The following is a 19630-nucleotide window of genomic DNA, read 5'->3' on the forward strand; positions in this document are numbered from 1 at the left end:
GTGAGAGCCTAATAACATGGAGAATATTTGAGTAATATGTGGGAAATATTTATGTAAGTTCAAAATAGTTTATGAACTTATATGGGTATTTTTGTAAGTGAACTAATGAAATTAAGGTCCAAAAATTTGTATCTCAACAATCACCTAACAATAATAACAAAAGGAAATAATAATAATAATAATAATAATAATAAAACAAAAGAACGAAACAAACCCCAATTAATCGTTCAACCGGCTCTCCACCCAAACCCCCGGTTCCATGTATATATTCTCTATCTCTCTCTCTCTCTCTCGCTGGGATCCCAACGAATCTAAAAAAAACAGAAGAAAAGAAAAAAGAAGCAGACAAACATTCACCAATTATTGATTCAAACCCGCCCCTCCTTGCCCTTGTATTAACACAACAAGAAGAAGAAACCTTTTTTAAATTTTATTTTTTAATTATAAAAAAACACTCTTCACACTCACTCTAACTTCACTACCTACTGAGACACTAATGAAATGAAACGAAGGAGGAGGACGACGGACCCCTTTTAGCTTTTTATTTATATTTATTATTATTATTATTATTATTTTGTTAGAAACAAAGAAATTAGGCAAGGCATGGCGTCGTCGAAGGTGATGACGAGAAAATCGGATCTACCTACACCACGCTCTTCTTCTTCTTCTTCTTCTTCTTTATCGTCATCGTCCCCTGCCAAATCGCTCGATCAAACCACCCCCACCACCACAGACTCTTCCCTCCTCCTCGACGCCCAAATCACCCTTATCGAAACCCCTAATCCCGTTCCCATTTCTAAAACCGTCGATGAGGTCTGGCGCGAGATCGTCTCCGGCGAGCGCAAGGTCTGCAAGCAGGAACAACACGACGACGACGAAATGATGACTCTGGAGGACTTTTTAGTCAAGGCCGGGGCGGTACAAGACCAAGACCAAGACCAAGACGAAAACGAAGAAGATGTGAAGATGATGAAGGAGGAGCACCTTGGTGGTGCTTCCATTCTCGCCTTCCCTAATAATAATAATCATGGTTCAGCCAGAGTCGGTAAGAGGCCTCGCGTCTTGGAGCCCTTGGATAGGGCTGCACAGCAGAGGCAACGCCGCATGATCAAGAACCGTGAATCCGCCGCAAGGTCCAGGGAGAGGAAGCAGGTACCATTATTATTATTAATTATTAATTAGGTTTCCAGTTTTTCATTTCTTTCATTCATTTGCCTTATGTAAATATTTATTATAATAGGCATACCAAAATGAATTAGAATCACTAGCTGTTAGACTAGAAGAGGAGAATGGTTTGCTTCTTAAAGACAAGGTACTACTACTGCTGCTTTCTTTTTTTGGATTTATACAAAATTATTCTCTTGTTGGTTTACACTCTTTTGTTGGAGACATAGACTTTCTTGAGCAAACGTGTTTTTTGATGTTGGTATACCCAACAACAACAGCAACTGGACAAAACAAAAGGCCGTGCATTCCAATTACTTGGGACTTGCTCTCTGCAATATTCAATTCTGTTTGACCTCTCTATTTCTTTAGCAAATGTAAATGTTTGCATTTTTATTCATCTTCTTTTCAATGCTAGGCTTCTTAATTCAGTGCATCTGTAATTAATAATCCTAAAAATTAATATCAGTGACTCTGTACAATTTAGTATGGAAGAAGATGGCAACTCGTTTTAGAAATCAAGCCTGCGGACATCTTACGCCTGTTTCCTTTGTTATATGTGAATAAATTGAGTCTTGCAGGAATTAGGATATGTATCATAGATGTGTATATATTGTGCATTGTTAAACTGAGAAGTATGTTGAATTTTTTTTCCCTATCTTTAGGAAAAGCTATTTAGATTTAATTATTAGTTGCTGGTTCAAACCATGCTGCAAGTTATATGCTCAACTTTGAACTTGGATTTCGACCTAATGTAGTTTGCAATTAGCATGCTTTTCTTTTAGGGTTTGTATTATTCTCGCACTACATAGATGCCCCTGATGCTAGTAAGCTATTACTGTGGGAGAAACATTTTAAGAATAACATCAACATTTTAGCCAAGGATCCATGTGGTGTGAGTGAACTAGGCTTTAGTTACATGGTGATGGATGGCATTATCCCTGGGTTCTATAAAATTGTCATATCCATGCTGGCAAGGTGATATTTCATTTTTCTGTTATGGAATTTGGTGCTGCTTGAGAATTGATTAGCTATGATCAAATCCAATTCAGCTTCGCTACAGCATCAAGTATTTGTAATCTATAACAACTTTGGTTCTGATTCCATGTTCATTCCCTTTTTCTGATGCCATCAAGTTTATTCCCTTTAATTCTTACGCTGTGTCATGTAGTTTGGTAGGAATTCCTTAAAAAATAAATAATAATAATAATAATAATAATAATAATAATTGTCTCTGCTATTAAATATATTTTCCTTTTCTTTTGCAGGCTGAGAAGACTAAGGAAAGGTTTAAGCAGGTGCTGCCTCTTCTTTTTACGTTGGTATTCTTTTATAAATATAGCACATGTCTGCATTTGATTATTTTGCGCATTTTTATCAAAAGGAAGTTATTGTAGATTTAGATGGTGATTGATTTGAGGGGAAAAAACATTTGAAACTGAAAACCTCTTGTTTTGTTATTTATATTTACATTTTCCTGTTAAATGTTTATGTTGGAGTTTGGAAATTAGGTGTTGAGAATTACTCTTTTTATTTTGAGAAATTGGATAATATCATTAAAATACTGAAAAAGGAAATAACCTTGTGAAGTTTTGCTATTTGAAAAGGAAATAAACTTAGATTTTATGATTCACTAGCCTTGTATAACCCATGCTGTGTGGGGTTTTTATTTTATTTTTTAATTGGCTAGTAGTTGGTTAGATTGCTTAAATGGAAAAATCTGGTTATACATGTAAGGAAAGGTGTTACCACAGCATAATTAATTCCATTAATAAATTTTGCATATATTATCGTTGAACTGTAAATTTCATCATTCTCAAAAAAAAAAAAAAAAAACTGTAAATTTCATGGGTTTTATAACAATATAAATTGCATCTAAAAAAAAGTAACTGTATAAATTGTGGCTGACTGTTGAGTTTTAAGAGCATTTTTTTAAATTCATGTGCTTGCAAATCAGATAGACAAAATCTGTTTGTTACCATCTTTTGTTCATGGAGTCCAAATAGTATTGTTATGTAATTATCGCAGCAACTGTCAATTCTATGCCATTTAGTATCCAATGAATTTTTTTCTCTTTCCATTCTTGCATTTGTTGATGTGATGTTTCAAAACATGATGCATGCAACGCATTTTCCATTATTATTGCAGAGGAGTTACTGCCAGAACATATTTTGTCTAATTAATTATTTTTATTAATTTTTTCTCAAAGTAGAACTTCTCATTTCTTTTATGAATTAGTGTAGAAGTTGTCTCTAATTCTAATAGAACCGGTGATAAATGTTGCATTTTACCATGGGTATTGCATGGTGGTTCCTTTTTTCAAAACATTTTTTAGATAAAATTTCTCCTTTGTGAATTGTTCAAACCTTTTTTTTTTAATGAAAAAGACACAAAGCGAGTATCTGGCACAGGTAGTCTTCAGTGCAGTTTGAAGTGATTTTTGCATATAATTTCTTTTGATAAGTTGTTTTAGGTCTGGTCCCTTCTGACTCTGCATTATTTTTCCTCATGCTTCTATTTGTTTGCAAGGTTGTTTATGTTGATGTTTTGGTTGTATTTATGTTAAACTTCGTTTCATATTCTGGTGGTAATGACATTATGTACATGTGGTTGCTCAAAAGATTCATTGCATTTAAATTTATTCGTATATAGTTATGATCAAGTATTGCTTCATTTTCATTTTTTTTAAACATTTTTTAAATAAAACTTCTTCTTTCTTTGTGAATTTTTCTTTAAATGTCTATTTTTATTAAAAAGACTCAAAGCAAACATCTTACATTTTTTTAATTTTTCGAAGTAAATTCACTGAAAATAGTTTTAGGGTCCGTTTAGATACAGTTTATTTTGCTGAAAACTGAAAACTAAAAATACTGAAACAAAATAATTTTTAAATGTGTTAATAGTGCTGTGGGACCCATTTTTAATGAAAAAATTGCTGAAAAAAGAGGTTTGTGGGTCTCGTGAACAGTGCACGCGATCCACTGACAGACTTCACGTGAAATGAGCATGTCAAAAAAAAAAAAAAAAAAAAAAAAAAGGAAAATGCTGAAAACGCAAATGCGCAGGAAATAAGCCCAATCCAAACATATACTTAAAGGTAAGATATTAGAATTTATATCATACAGATGACTTATTAAGATTTGCCACTGAAGTATATGTCCAATTCGGGTAATTTGAACCAATTTTGCACATAGTTTCTTATAGAATTTCTTTTGATAGGTTGTGTATTAGGTTTGGTCTCTTCTGATTTTGCATTTTTTTTCCTCACGTTTCTATTCATAAAAGTTGTTTATATTGCATTTTTGGTTGTATTATGCTAAACTTCATTTCATATTCTGGTGGTAACGACATTTAGTATGCTTGGTTGCTCAAAAGATTCATTGTATTTAAATTTAATTGCAACTGAAGTTATGATTAAGAATGCTTCATTTTCCTTCTCTTTGGCTTTTAATACCTACTCAATTTTATTTTTATTTAGTGTTAGTAATTACTATTTAACATAACCCTACTATTAAGGTGGCATAGTCTGGCATAGTTAGTATACCTCATGACAGTGAGCAATTTTAGAAATGTTAGGACTATAATTTTCCTAAGAATCTGCTTTGAATATTTAATAGAGATTTGAATACCATCAAATGTTTTATGATGTTGTCTCAACTCTAGTTAGTAGAATGAGAGGAGTTTCATTTGGGGTAATGACAATTATCACTCTTCTGGTATGCCTTTTTTTTTTTTTTTTGACAGGTTACTCTTCTGGTATGCCTTAAAATACTGAGATACGCTATTGTTTGGTTTTTAATGCTTGGCTCTAGGGATGGCAATGGGGCGGGGCGGGGCTGAAGGATGAGATCTTCGCCCCCGCCCCGCATGGATTTTTCTTGCCCCATCCCCGCCCCGCCCCGCATGACGGGGAAAATTTCTTGCCCCATCCCCGCCCCTTAAGGCCCTGCGAAGACCCACGAAGCCCCACCCTACACCGTAAAACTTTATTTCTTGTTAATTTTCCCTACAACTATTACCATTTTTTCAAATAAAATGACATGTTTCAATAATAAAAATATACTTGAAATTATAAATAAATTTATCCTATCAAATCAAACTAATTTTTAGTAAAAACTAAATAATATTATCTAAATGTTTAACAAGACAATATCACAACAAAAATCTCATAACATGATAAAATAAAATTTTAACAAGCTTAAAGAAACAGTGTTGTTAAGCAGCCAAATGCCCACACAAAATTACAAAAACAATGACACAGACACATATTTAGAGCCACAAACCCATAACTCTTTAAAAAAAATTATATTATGTTCATGATGAAAAGTAAGTTGAGAAAGACCGTATGAATCATGAATGAAATCATCAATTCAATAGTATATAAATTTGTTTCCAATAAAGACAAAAAAAAAAAGAGTTAAAATTGGTACCTTATTTCCAACTTTGCTAGAGAGAAAAAAGAGGTAGAGCCACGTCAGGTAGAATAAAATAGGCTAATGATATTTTTTTTTAAATAGTAGGGTTTTAGGATACAATAAAATTACAATTTAACCCTTATTAATGCGGGGCGGGGTGGGGCGGGACGGGGCGGGGTGGGTCTAAAAAGTGTAAACCCATCCCCGCCCCGCCCCGTGGTGTGGGTCTAAAATCTCGCCCCACCACCTTTGCAGGACGGGGAAAACCCGCACGGGGCGAAGCAGGGAGGGGCGGGTCAAGCAGGGCGGGGAAAAATTGCCATCCCTACTTGGCTCCCTTGTACTTAGATTCGTTAACCAATTTGGTTAATTTTCATGGAATTTAATGATGTTATAAGTGTTAACATCACCTACTAATGTAGAACTTTAGAGAAAGGCAGTTCTAACCTTTTAACTCACACCTTCTTAAAGACTACTCATCTACCTACCATGTCACACCTTCTCAAACTCAATTTAAAGATAATATGTAGTGCAGTCATTGAGAAATATTATGACCTTTATATGCTTGAATTTACTAAATAACAAAAACGTCTGGGTCATTATTGTGAACAGAGATGTTAATGAGTAAATGGATCAGTCATTAGTGTTGGGTCCATTAGAAATAGAAAATAGTTTTGGGGGTAAGAGGTGTTGAGAAAGATACAACTTTGTTTTGTACTAATTAGAAAACTTTGAGCAAACCTCTTGTCTACATGTTTTGTAGCACACAATGAATTTTATAACTTCTGAAGCCGAAAGGTTTTGTCAAAAGTTTTGATTGAGAAAAGTGAGATATTATCAAAGAAAAAAAAAGTTATGAGATTATCAATATAAAAAAGAAAAAGAATATAGGTTTAATTCTAGGATTCTAAAGGATTAAAAAATCCAAGTCATGAATATAAAATGAATGAGATGAAGTAAAATAGAATGAACAAAGTTTGCCTACAAAGATGAAGTAAAATAGAATGAACAAAGTTTGCCTACAAACTAGTTTGTAGGCAATGGCTGAAAACTCACATCATATATATTTTTATTGAATGTGTAAATTTTGACAAATCCACCATTAAATTGCATTTTTTTATTATAATATTCTTTATACTTGCAAAATTTCAAAAAGATCAAAAATAAATAAATAGCTGTGTCATCAATCAAATATTTACATCTCAAGTTTTTGTAGTCTTAAATTAGGCATAAAATATAAGTTTATGGATCGAAGAGTAAATAATATCTGATTTGAATGAAATTTTACATACATTTTAAAAACATAAAGAACATGCAATCCAATGGTTACATTTTCAAAATATGTAGTCATATTAATTTTTTAGTAGGAGTTTGTAGCCCTTGCTAGTTTGTAGGCAAACTTTGTCCAAATAGAATATGCAGTAAGCAATATGGTTAACTACTATGATGCTAGTTGCATTTTAAGCCTTTTTGGGGAACATCCCTATAGGTTTCCCTAGAACATTTAATCCTGGGAAGGTCATTTTTGTGAAGGGTGTGCTAGGTTAATTTGGGAGGATTGTTATAGTAACTCAATTTAAGGATACTGATCAACTCAATTTTTACTGTATGAGACTTCACCGGTTCATGATTTAAACTTTGAGCATCAGTGTTTGTATGGTTCTGAAACACGTTAGAGAGGATTTGGTGTTCAGACCAGATCAGGAACAATAAGGGTATATAGTAAATAACTTCACAGTTGACATTTTTTTTTTTCCCTTGCAGATCATGGAAAAAGTTATACCAGTTGTGGAGAATCGAAGGCCACCACGTGTCCTCCGAAGAGTTCGCTCCTTGCAGTGGTAGATTTTATATGCTTGAGGTGTGGAATGAAAAAGAAACACCCTTCACTGACATAGGGGTATAAAGTAAAACATTGGAACTGGAAATTAATCATCTTTTAAATTAGATATTTTAACCCGATGGTTTGTCTATAAAAGCAATCGTGGTTTTGACTACAGGAGAAAAAGGGATTGCAACCCATCTCTTGAAAGGAAATTACTTATAGCTGAAGAAAAAGGAACTTATGTTGGAGTTAAAGATAGAAATGAAGTTGAATTATGTAGTTACAAATGTTGCAATGTGAGTTTGTCTCCCTTAAATGCTGATGTATGGGAGCAACAGAGGATTCTGGGCTAGTATATAATGTACTTATCTATGTCTTGACAGCTTTGGATGAAAATATAAATGAGTTTGTTCTACGTTAAGTAGGCGTTCTTTGTGATCGTCTGATGTCTCCTTATAGGTGATCAATTATATCTTAATCAAGGACGGAATCAGGAATTTTATTTTGGGGTCACATTAACAGTAGGTTTTATAAAATTATGGGTATACTACATATTTAATCCTTATCATTTACACTATATATCATATTTCAATTTGGTTTTTAACTTTTCAATTGTGTTAATTGGTTTCTAACTTTTTAGTGTTGTGTCAATTTAGTTCATGTTATTATCTTTTAGATGGAAATTATTGACGTGACAAACGGTCAAAATATAAAAAAAAAAAAAAAAAAATTTATTACCACATCAATGGAAATTAATTTTTTATTTTGATCATTAGTCACGTCAGCAATTTTCATCTAAGAGATAACGGCAGAGACTAAATTGACACGATGTTAAAAAGTTAGGGACTAAATTGACATAATTGGAAACTTATGGACCAAATTGAAATAGGTGTAAATGATAAAAACCAAATACATAGTTTACCCAAAAATTATAATATAATGGAAATTTTAGTAGAAAATAAAGGTGGAATGAAGATGTTTGTAATGAGGAGGGTTAAATTGAAACAATGTGAGGTTTGGATTAGAGATGACAATGGGGTGGGACGGGTTCGAAGGGTATGGTCTTCGCCCCCGTCTCGTATAGTTTTGTCTTGCCCTATTCTTGTCTAGCCCTGCATGATGGGAAATATTTTCTTGCCCTATTTTTGACCCCTTAGGGTCGTGCAAAGCTCCGTCTCACCCTGTAAAACTCTACTTCTTATTAATTTGCTTACAATTATTACAATTTTTTTTAATAAGACCTATTTCTTTAATACAAATATACTTGAAATTATAAATAAATTTATCCCATCAAATCAAACTAGTTTCTAGCAAAAATTGGATAATATTATCAAAATATTTAACAAGATAATATCACAACAAAAACAAAAATCTCATAATACAAAATCAATGATTTAATAATATATTAATTTGTTTTTAATAAAGACAAAAAAAAATGTTAAAATTGGTATTTTATTTCTAACCTTGTTAGAGAGAAAAAAAAAAAAAAAGAGGTAGAGAGCCATATTGGGTAGAATAAAATAAGCTAATGATATGTTTGTTTAAATATTAGGGTTTTGAGGTATAAAAAATTTACAATTTAACCCTTATCAACACAACGCGGGGCGGGGATGGGATGGGACAGGGTGGGTCTAAAAAATTTAAACCCATCCCCACCCCGCCCTGTGGTGCAGGGTTAAAATCTTGTTTCATCCCCATCCCACCACCTTTGCAAGACGGAGAAAACCCACGCATGACGAAGTAAGGAGGGGCGGTGCAAAATTGCTATCCCTAGTCTGAAGTCACGTACATTTTTTAAAATATCCTTGTAAGTTATAACCTAGAGATGGTAAGGTGGATAGGAATTTTTAGTTTTTAATTTTTTATAATAGAATTAATGTTGGGTTCTTAAATAGTAATAGGTTAAATTATATGGCTTAAGCCGTGTCCAAATTATATATTTCCTCATCAATATATGACCTTTGACCTTAGTTTCAAAATAATTCTTCTACTTTAGAATGTTTCAAAAAAAGTCTTTATTGTCATGTGATGGTTGAAAAGTGTTGACATAGAAAATGAAATTCATGGAACCAAAGTCACTTTGATGATGTGGAGCATATAACATAATATGATTTTTTTTTTTTTTTTTTTTTTATCATGTCTGAATTTTCCATCTATTAGATGCTAATAAATGATATTTTCCTATAAAAAAAATAAAGGATATTTTAAAAAAGATTTATAAAGTATATGAACTAAATAAATGTCAAAGGTTAAGGACATAATATAGAATTTAACAAAAATAAGAGCATTCCCATCAAAGCTTTTAAAAAATTTTAGTAGTTAACATTTCAAAAAGTCACTTTATCAATTTTAACAACTCATTTTACAATACATCCAACATCAAAAGTTCTATTTTTTTACCATTTCGTTTAGAATAATATAAACTACTCATTAAAATAATAAAAAACAACTACACAAACCACCTTTTCCACTACAAGCATTAAAATAATAATAATTTTTTAAGATTGGAGCTACGGTGGGCTTTCAAAGATGAAAGTTCACTGTAGCTCAGTTGCTATTTTTTTTAAGAATGACATGTTTGTTGTAGCTTGCTTTTTCGTGCCTTTTACAAATTTGATGTTAAAATTTAACATTTATAATATTTAGTATTCTTAATGAGAATGCTCTAAGCAAGTAGGAAACCTCAAGGATCAGATGCCAACTAGGAATGGCAATGGGGCCAAGGGTGGTCAAATCAGATGTGTCCCACCCCCCTCTTTAAAAAACCCATGAGGCATGAAGTTGAGGACCAAAAATATAGAATTTAACAAAAATAATAAAGCAGGTAGGAAAGCTCAAGGATTAGATGCCAACTAGGGAGCCTAGAATGTGAACATAGCATGGTGATATGGCAGAGGGGAGTGACATGGAACAAGGCAAGACAAACCTAATGAATGTATTTCACGTCTCATGTGCTCATTGTAGCTAACTAAACATGTGCAAGTTTGTTGTAATATTTTAAAATTGGATGGAAAATTAGTTAAAGGCACATGCACATTATATATATATATTTTGATACTCAGAGGGGAGGGGGGAAATGGAACTCAACACCACACGTTAGTACAAAAACTGCATGAGCAGTATATGAGCCCACAAACACACATCACCACAATCGATGTGAGACTAAGGTTTTTTTGATACTCAGAGGGGAGGGCACATGCACATTCTAGATTTTAGTAAGTTGTTAGAAGCCATGTGCTACATTAAATATAACGTGTGATTAATATGTTATGTATTTGTGATAAATGTGAATTAGTTATGGATGATGTCATCACCAAGAACTAACCCTTAAGCTATAAGTATCCATGTATAAATATTGTAATAGAAGATTTTTGTTAGTGAATTTCAATATTTCAGATTTTAGATTAGGTTGAGGTGGGAATTCTCTTTCTTTCTCTACTTTCCTCCCTCTCTCTAGAATCCTTCTCTCTATAGAAAATGTAAGTAATAATTTTCTTGCATCATTTATGTATTAGAGCATAGGATTTGATCCTTGTTCCTTTGAGTTCAGAGAAAATTTTGCTCTATTAGATTCAGCAATTGTAGGGTTTTTGTTCTACAGTTTTCAATAATTTCACTTATCTCAAGCCCAAACCATGAAATTTCAACATTTTTCCCAGTATTTCCACCTTCAAAATATCCTTGTTGCTTCACAAAAATCCCAACCAAAACGCCTTATATACTTCTCACCTTTACATTTCAAATAGATCAAAATTTTTGATATGCATAATTTGCTCTTTAACTTTCTAACTTCAAGAAACCCCTTATCCTTCACTCATTACTTTTCTCTAACTCACAGATTCCCCATACCTAATTGGTCTTACAAACTAGATCTGAGTTCATTCAGAAATCTGATATGATTATGTTAAGTTGTGATTTCTCTTGTTTTATGTTGGCTATATTCTAATTTCTTTGTAAATTCATGCATAAATTCTATGTATTTTGTGGGCTTTTATTTTAATTAGGTTGGGTTAGATTTTCATGAAGAGTAACTAGACATTGCAACTCGCGAGACGATTTGCAAGAAAAAGCAACTTGCAAGTGGACATGTAGAATGCACATGAGAATTCAAATTTCAGTTATAGCAGAGTAACTCGCAAGTGACTCATGAGTAGGGCCAATCTGTGAGTGACTCGCGAGTGATTCAGTATTGTAGAGAAATTTGTTAGTTGGATCACTTGTTGTGCCCTTCCTAACCCTACTATATACATCCTTCTTTCCCACACTTTACCTATGTGGAAAAATAAATACACCCTCCTCTAGAGAGAGCTACTCATCTCTTAAAAGAAAATTCTTTTGTAGTCTACTCTTTCCCTCTCCCATTGACATACCTTAAGAGAAGATTTCATTCAAACTCAATTTACACACAATCTGAGTGTTGAGAGTGTCTTGGAGCTTGGGAAGTATTGAAGCTTGACCCATATTTAGCCAATAAGGTGTGGTAGAGCAACAACTAGTGCGATGTTGCAGGATTCGGAAAGTTAGTGAAGACAAGATTTCATCAAGTCCGTTGGTAGCTAGAGGGAGTGGAGTAATTACACTCCACTCTTTTGAGATTTTGGTGAATGATACTCCACCCCAAACCTGAAGGAAAAAAAACTCCCTTCCCTTGAGATTTGAAGAAATTAACACTCCCCTCATTTTGTTTATATTAGTAATGGAATATTCTTAAGTTATATAAGAATCTCTCTACAAAAGTTTAACAACAGTTAGTAATAAAATAACTGATAAATTTAGGAAAAAAAAATTATCAAGTACCAAAACACTTGCAAACTTGCAATGGCAAATCTCTCCATAACCTATTGAAAAAAGAAAAAAAAAAATACTAAGAAAAATTCACATTTAATATTTTAAAATACACTTTAATAATTAAAATTTTAAAACAATGAATTTTAATTATGAAATGAGATAATTTTGGAAGCCTGCCCTTAAGCAAATGACAGGTTAATACACAACATTTTTAATATTAATTTAACAAAGTTTAGTCAATCAGATGTCAATAGGGAAAAGTGTTTTTTTCCCTTCATGTATAGGGAGGAGTGTCATTTCCTCAAACTAGGGAGGAGAGTGTAATTACCCCCAAATTTAGTTCGTAGTTAGTAATGAAATTGGATATTTCATCTATGAAGACTATGACATATCAATTATGATAATTTGTTTTGATCATGAAAGGGAAGACTTCTGATTGATATGTTGGTGTGTTTCAAGTGTTTATAATCCACTGAATTGGACCACTATGAGATTCTTTGTTCTATCAACTATTGTCACTTGAACAAATAAATCTCACAACTGCTATTTGCATTAATTCTCAACCCTATGAGGACGGTAAAATTAAACATTAATGGTTGGTTGCTTTAATGTATGCCGAAGTGAGATCTTGCATGGTCAATAACTCAGTATGTTGAGTAATTGCATGTAGTTTTGTAGGAGCACTCATTTTTAAGACGGAATCCATAATCTCGATAAGAAACACAAAACATACTCTTGAGATAATTTAATGAGAGTTGATTATTCAGAATGTCAAACCTAACTATGTTAGTAAGGAGTTAGAAATATCTATATTCAATAGAATTAGATTTCATAAGAATATAAGAATAATCAACATATATTAAATTGGGGGTTCAAGGACTTAAATGTACTGATTTACAAAATGACAGTAACCATTGACTTTATTTAACTATGGATTGTTTCATGGAGTTAAATGCTAAATAATAAAGTCTTGGGATGATTTAATAATCAAATAACCTAGTCTTTTATTTTCACTTTGTCCCACCTCAAGCCACTTGTGTTTAACCGAACTGGCTTCTCTCTTTTAGGATGATTTCACCTATTATTTTAGTTAGCATCAAGTCTTATATTGACAAACCATATTTGTTTCACTCAAATACCACGTTGAGGGATTTTAAGAGATCAACCCAATTGATAAATAGATATCTAGGCCCCTATTCTCTTCAATGGCCACCATTGTTTATAGGTGACATTTTCCCCATTGTGGCTATGGGGGGCTAGTTTAAAATTTGTGAGGTCAATATTAGATTGTGGGAGGTAAAGATTTGTTGACAGTTAATCCTCTCTCTTCCTATGTTGTCACACTACAAAAAAATTGGCCTATTTCAGCGTTTGCAAAACTACTGGGATAGCCCCAAAAAGCGTTGGAATAGGCCCAAAATGCCTATCCCGACACTTTTTCTCCCGACACTTTAAACTGCCATGCAGGGATAGTCAGTATAGGGTTGTCGGACTTGTACCAGTGCTTTTCAAAAGCGCAGAGATAGGTCTAGGTGCTTTTCAGACCCTACCCCAACCCTTTTTAAAGCGCTATTATAGGGTTTTTTTTTCTTTAAATACAGGCTATAGTGGTGGTTTAAAAGCGCCGAGATAGGTCTTTTTTTTTTAAATATAGCCAATAATGGCACCTTTAAAACCACCATTGTATTTAAAAAGGCCTATAGTGGTTGTTTTAAAAGCGTTGTTATAGGCCTTTTTTTAAATTGGGGCGATAGCGGCGGTTTCAAAAGCGCCGCTATAGACCTTTTTATACTGACTAAAAAGGCCTATAGTGAAACTGCCGCTATTGCCCTTTTTATACTGACTAAAAAGGCCTATAGCGGCAGTTTCAAAAGTGCCGCTATAGGACCCTTTTAAAAAAAAAGGGGGCAAAAATGCTGTTTTCCCAACTTGTTTATAGCTAAACAAAAATCAATATAAAATAAAGGACTAGATCTAGTTGACACAAGCCAATATAAATCCCACAATAATCAAACATATTCAAACTATCAAATTAATACAATTTATAGCTATAATAATTGTCATGCCTAATACAAGACATTCCAAATGTCTAGAATATTATATCAAAGTTGCAAACTAAGAAAAAAAAAAAAAAAAAAAAAAAAAGTAAACCCCAGGCTCGATGATTGATTTTGCACAGTAGGAGAATGATCAACTGCATCATCACGATCCTAAATATAATAAAGACAACGTTATAATTTCATTTAATGACAACGTTGCTAAGGCAACTCATAACCTTATATAACAATTATCACAACCAAAAGTCAAGTAATCTAATTGTATACCTCATAGAGGTAATTTACCAAGCACTTGGCAAGCAACAAGCATAATACTTACATTTACATATGTCAAAATCATCTCAAATGCAAAGGAAGACACTTTAAAATAAATTTATCTTGACCCATGAGACAAAAAGACCCATATAGTTGCTCTAGAAAACCAACCCTCACATATTCATTAGTTATGATCAAACTTACACTTCTACATTTTTCACTTGTTTGTCTCTTATGAGCTCTGCGACTTCCTCAATATCATGCTTCAAATTCCTAGTAAAAAAGGACCAAAGTACATACATATGTTAAAATGAATTTATAGAAAATTCAAAGTACATCACCAAAGTTCAAAAGAAATTTCAAGATGAGTCTTTGCTACAAGAACAAGACATAATCTAAGCTAAGCATCAAGAGTGAAAAGATCAAAACTACATTCATTGCTATATAATGATTTATGATTTTCACCTACAACACCATTTCAACGCCATTTCAGTAATGCACATACTAAGGGTTAAATACAATATTCACAAAACAATCAACACTCCCAATATTAATGTACACCACTTTATATCACCATGTAAGTCACCCGCTTGCTCCAAATCAACAGCCTACCATATCAGAAATTTTAAGCATTCATTATAGACTAGTATGATATTATGAAGCATAATTTACTCACCCTTTAGAACTTCATTGGCCACCTCTATATAAGATCCCTAACTTACCACAAGCTGATGCTGCTTATCCTACAAAAGCTAAATGACTACAAGGTTGGATATGAAAATTTAAATATGTCAGTAAAATTTGAAAAAAGAAATGTAGTTGGTCTTCAATATGCATTGTGCAACTTTTAAAATCTACATTGTGCAAGTTTTAGAAAGATGAATATCAAGTTGGATAAGTTAGCATGTACCAAAATAGATGCATATATGAATGAGTCCACAATAATGTCAGAGAATGAGATGTTAACTTACCAATACTTAATCAATCCGTCCCAGCCACAAGTTGCTACCTTGCATTGCTCCAAGGGAGATGCCAAAGATAAAAAGAAGAACTCCAAGATGACAAAACCAGATGGATTTGACCATGCACTACAAAAAACTGGACCTATAGTGGTGTTTCTAAAACACCACTATAGGCCCATTTGGGCTGTAGCAGCATTTGCTATAGTGGCGTTTACAAAACGCTGCCATAGGCCCAATTTTTTTTTTTTTTAAATAAAAAGCTATAGCAGCATTTTTATAAACGCCACTATAGGTCCACAACCTATAGTGGCGTTTCTAAAACACTACTATAAGCCTATTTTATTTTTTAATTAGGCTATAACAGCGTTTCAAAACGCCACTAAGCCTATTTTATTTTTTAATTAGGCTATAGCAGCGTTTCAAAACGCCACTATAGGTCTATACCCTATAGTGGTGTTTTTAAAACACTACTATAGACCCTATTTTTTTTTTTTTTTTTTAAATAGCTATAGCAGCGTTTCACAACGCCACTATAGCCAAAAACCACCAACAAAAAAAGTATTGATTACCAAAAATTAATCTTTGGTAATCAAAAGTTTTTTTTAATTGTAATTAAATTAAAATTAGAATTTTAATTAAATTAAAAGATACAAAAAAAAAACAAAATACATAAATAAAACAAAATACAAACACTATAGCCGATCCAGCATATTCAAAATGAAACACAAACCCACCTAAAAAAAATTCAAAATCAAACACAGCATGCTCACATCCAAAAAAATAAAAAAACAACAACAACAACTCCACCCCAACACATTCAAAGACCTACGAAGCAAAGTTGACAGCAAGCAAGAAATAGACCAAAACTATTATCAAAAAAGGAATAGACCAAAACAATCATTAAATTTTTTTTTTTTTTTAAATGCTTACCCGCAACTATACAACCAATGGCATCAAGCACAACAGCACTCCTTCTTCAATCACAAATCCACAATAGTAGCACCATCTACAAATTTGAACAAAATCAACTAGCTACAATACCATCTTCAAATCCAAAACCCACTAACATTAACACCACCACAAATAAAATAGGGAAAATAAAATCAAAATGGGGAGGAAGAGAAAAGAATAAATCCAGGTGTGTAGTGAAAGAAGAGTGAAATAGAGAGAGAGAGAGAGAGAGAGAGAGAGAGAGAGAGAGAGAGAGAGAGAGAAAAGTAGTCTGAAGAAGCTAGGCGTGGAGACAAGGGATTGATAAGAGAGTGGGGGTAGGTAGGTTTTAAATTTTGAGTGAAAATAATGGGGGTAGGTGGGGTTTAATTTTAAAGGGAGATAATAGGGGTAGGTAGGAAAGTGTGGGAATTGGTTTTTTTTTTTTTTTAACCTATAGTATTGTTTGCAAACGCTGCTATAACTCTCTTGTTTTAATTAATTAATTAATTTTTTTAGTTCTGAACTTTATTTAACGTTTTTTTAATTATTTTTTGCTGGACCTACGGTGGCGTTTCTAAATGCCGCTATAGGTCCCCTGTTTTAAATTTTTTCTTGGGACATTTTTTTAACCTCTTTTTTTTTTTTCTTTTTTTCTTTTTTGTGTGTGTGTGTGCTGGGTAATAGCAGCGTTTTACAAATGCCACTATAGGCTCTTGTAAGATTAGAACCTATAATAGCGTTTTTAAAGGCCACTATAAGTCCCCTATTTTAATTTTTTTTTTGGTGCTGGACTCTTTCCTAAATGCTTTTTTCTTTTTTCTTTTTTTTTTTTTTTGTGTGCTAGGCTACAACAACGTTTTACAAACGTCATTATAGGCCCTTGTATGACCAGGACCTATAGTGGCGTTTGCAAACGCCGCTATATGTCCCTTGTTTTAATTTTTTTTGTGCTTTACTCTTTTTTTCAACTTTTTTTTTTTTGGTGCTAGGCTATAGCAATGTTTTACAAACGGCACTATAGGCCCTTATATGACTAGGTTTATAGTGGCGTTTACAAATGCAAATGCCACTATAGGTCTCTTGTTTTATTTATTCTTTTATTTGTGCTGGGCTATAGCAGCATTTTACAAATGCCACTTTAGGCCCTTGTAAGTCCAGGACCTATAGTGGCGTTTGTAAACTCCGCTATAGGTCCCCTGTTTTAATTTTAAAATTTTAATTTTTTTTTGTGCTACTCTTTTTTTAACGTTTTGTGTGTGTGTGTGTGTGTGTGTGTTGGGCTATAGCAGCGTTTTACAAACACCACTATAGGCTCTTGTAAGACTATGACCTATAGTGGCGTTTGCAAATGCCGCTATAGGTCCCCCTTTTTTTTTTTTTTATGTGTGCTGGGCTATAGTGGCGTTTGTTACAAACACCACTATAGACCCTTGTAAGACAAGGACCTATAGTGGCATTTTTAAAATGCTGCTATAGGCTAGTGTTTGAAAAACACCACTATAGACTCCTCTAAATGCGACTATAGATATGCCTATAGCAACGTTTTTAGAAAACGCCACTATAAGGTACCTATTATGGCATTTTTTGCAAATGCCACAAAAAAACGCTGTTATAGGCAGGGTTTTTTATTTTTTTTATTTTGGGTAGTGATGGCTCAAAGACACCATTTGGTCGATAGCCAATGACGACTCTAGAATTATTTTTTAGGAGGGCCAATAAGAAACATAAATTATACAAAATTTTAAACATAAGAGAACTTAAATATATCAAAATCACACACAAAAAAAAACTAAAATACATAAAGTTTTACAATTATTTTCTATGAAGTTTCATATTTTGAAATCATTGCATGATATCTTCATTATCAATCCTACTAGCTACATTTCTTTCAATGTACACAGCCAATCAATCATTCATCAATTGATTAATTTATTTCAAATTTATTAAGATCTAAATGAGTTTTTTGTAAGGTTTAAAATTAACAAATTTCTACTTTTGTTGTTGTTGTTGTTGTTGTTTTCTTTGTGTGTGTGTGTGTGTTTAAAAAGGCCAAGATATTGTTAAGATGATCATAATCAAACTTATTTCAACTAGGTTTTAAAAAAATCTAGGCTTAGAGTGTTCAAAATTTTATTTTAAGGGGTTAAAACCAAAGAAAAAAAGAGTAAAACATATTATATATAATTTTTTTGGGGTCAGTTTAGGGGGTTCATTTAAACCCCCAGGCTCCAGGTGGAGTTGCCCCTATCAATAGCCCAATTATTCTTGGTTGGCAGTAGTTTCTAGTTTTGCACAAAAACCTAACCAAACCCAACTTATAAACTCCCACAGTCAAGTTGCAATTGAGACGCTACATAATCTATAAATACCATATAACTGAAGCCTTTAACTTTTTGTTGATCTCATGAGAGCTTGCCACATAAGCTTTAGAGACTTCACAATTTTCCACATCAACAATTATTTTTTTTAAATTTTTATTAAAAAAAAAAAAAAAAAAAAAAAACATCTCGATTGTTTTCAAGAATATGAGTCTATGCCTCTTTTCATTCTTCCATTCCCCAATTTTTATTCTCTCATTCTTCCTATATCTCATATTTCTAGAAGTTGATTACTTCCCCTCCCTCAACTCTGCCAAAACCCACACTAGATTCATAATTGTGCAGAAAACCACTTTAACACCTTCCTTCTCACTCACTCTAATCCCCAAAAATCTTGACCACCAATCTGCATATATCATGACTTTGATTAGGACTAATTCAACAGCCATAGTTTCCATCATTGTTGAATCTTCTTTGTATGCTTGCTTTTCCCTCCTTTCTATTTTCTTTGAATTTAATTTGTTCTCTTTTTTTTCTTCACCCTTCTCACTTTGGCTGCAGAGAAGAGAGATTTAAAAATAAAAAATAAAATAAAATCTTAGAGACATATTCTCCTTCAAGAAATAGCATGGGAGAGAAAACTCTGATTTCAAATCCTATACCTAATGAAATGGTACAAGCTATAGATTATGATGCCTAATGGCCCTCCACAAATATTTGATGCTAATCAAAATTCTAATCCTTATTAATCACACTTAGACTAGGGTTATGTTGTACAAATAAACCACAACTTAGAATTCCTCATAGCTTAAGATTACGTATTGTAGAACTATGTTTTTGTTTGACAGGTCTTTTTTTTTTTTTTTTGGTGGTTATTTGACTTATTAGTTATTTCTAATTAGGATGTTGCTAT

The 19630-nt window shown here is 32.8% G+C and overlaps 1 protein-coding gene across 2 annotated transcripts; it reads left to right on the forward strand.

The window, feature by feature from the left end:
* Positions 1–268: 268 nt before the first annotated feature.
* LOC115975546 (G-box-binding factor 4-like) lies at positions 269–7834 on the forward strand. Of its 2 annotated transcripts, none has more exons than XM_031096365.1 (4): positions 269–1152; positions 1241–1312; positions 2433–2482; positions 7344–7834. In XM_031096365.1, the coding sequence occupies exons 1-4, from the start codon at positions 604–606 to the stop codon at positions 7483–7485; spliced, it is 813 nt and encodes a 270-aa protein (XP_030952225.1). In that variant the 5' UTR covers positions 269–603; the 3' UTR covers positions 7486–7834. The 2 variants fall into 2 exon arrangements, with proteins under 2 accessions (XP_030952225.1, XP_030952226.1); XM_031096366.1 differs by having other exon boundaries at positions 272–1152; positions 2433–2462.
* The last annotated feature ends 11796 nt before the right edge of the window (positions 7835–19630 follow it).

Source organism: Quercus lobata, chromosome 2, assembly GCF_001633185.2.
Source record: "Quercus lobata isolate SW786 chromosome 2, ValleyOak3.0 Primary Assembly, whole genome shotgun sequence".
NCBI lineage: Eukaryota > Viridiplantae > Streptophyta > Magnoliopsida > Fagales > Fagaceae > Quercus > Quercus lobata.

Bases quoted from the DNA above. Each gene is read 5' to 3' on its own strand.
- LOC115975546 (XM_031096365.1), top strand. From the start codon at position 604: ATGGCGTCGTCGAAGGTGATGACGAGAAAATCGGATCTACCTACACCA. The intron at 1,153-1,240 runs GTACCATTATTA...TTATTATAATAG, and splicing joins GGTCCAGGGAGAGGAAGCAG to GCATACCAAAATGAATTAGA. The intron at 2,483-7,343 runs GTTGGTATTCTT...TTTCCCTTGCAG, and splicing joins GTGCTGCCTCTTCTTTTTAC to ATCATGGAAAAAGTTATACC.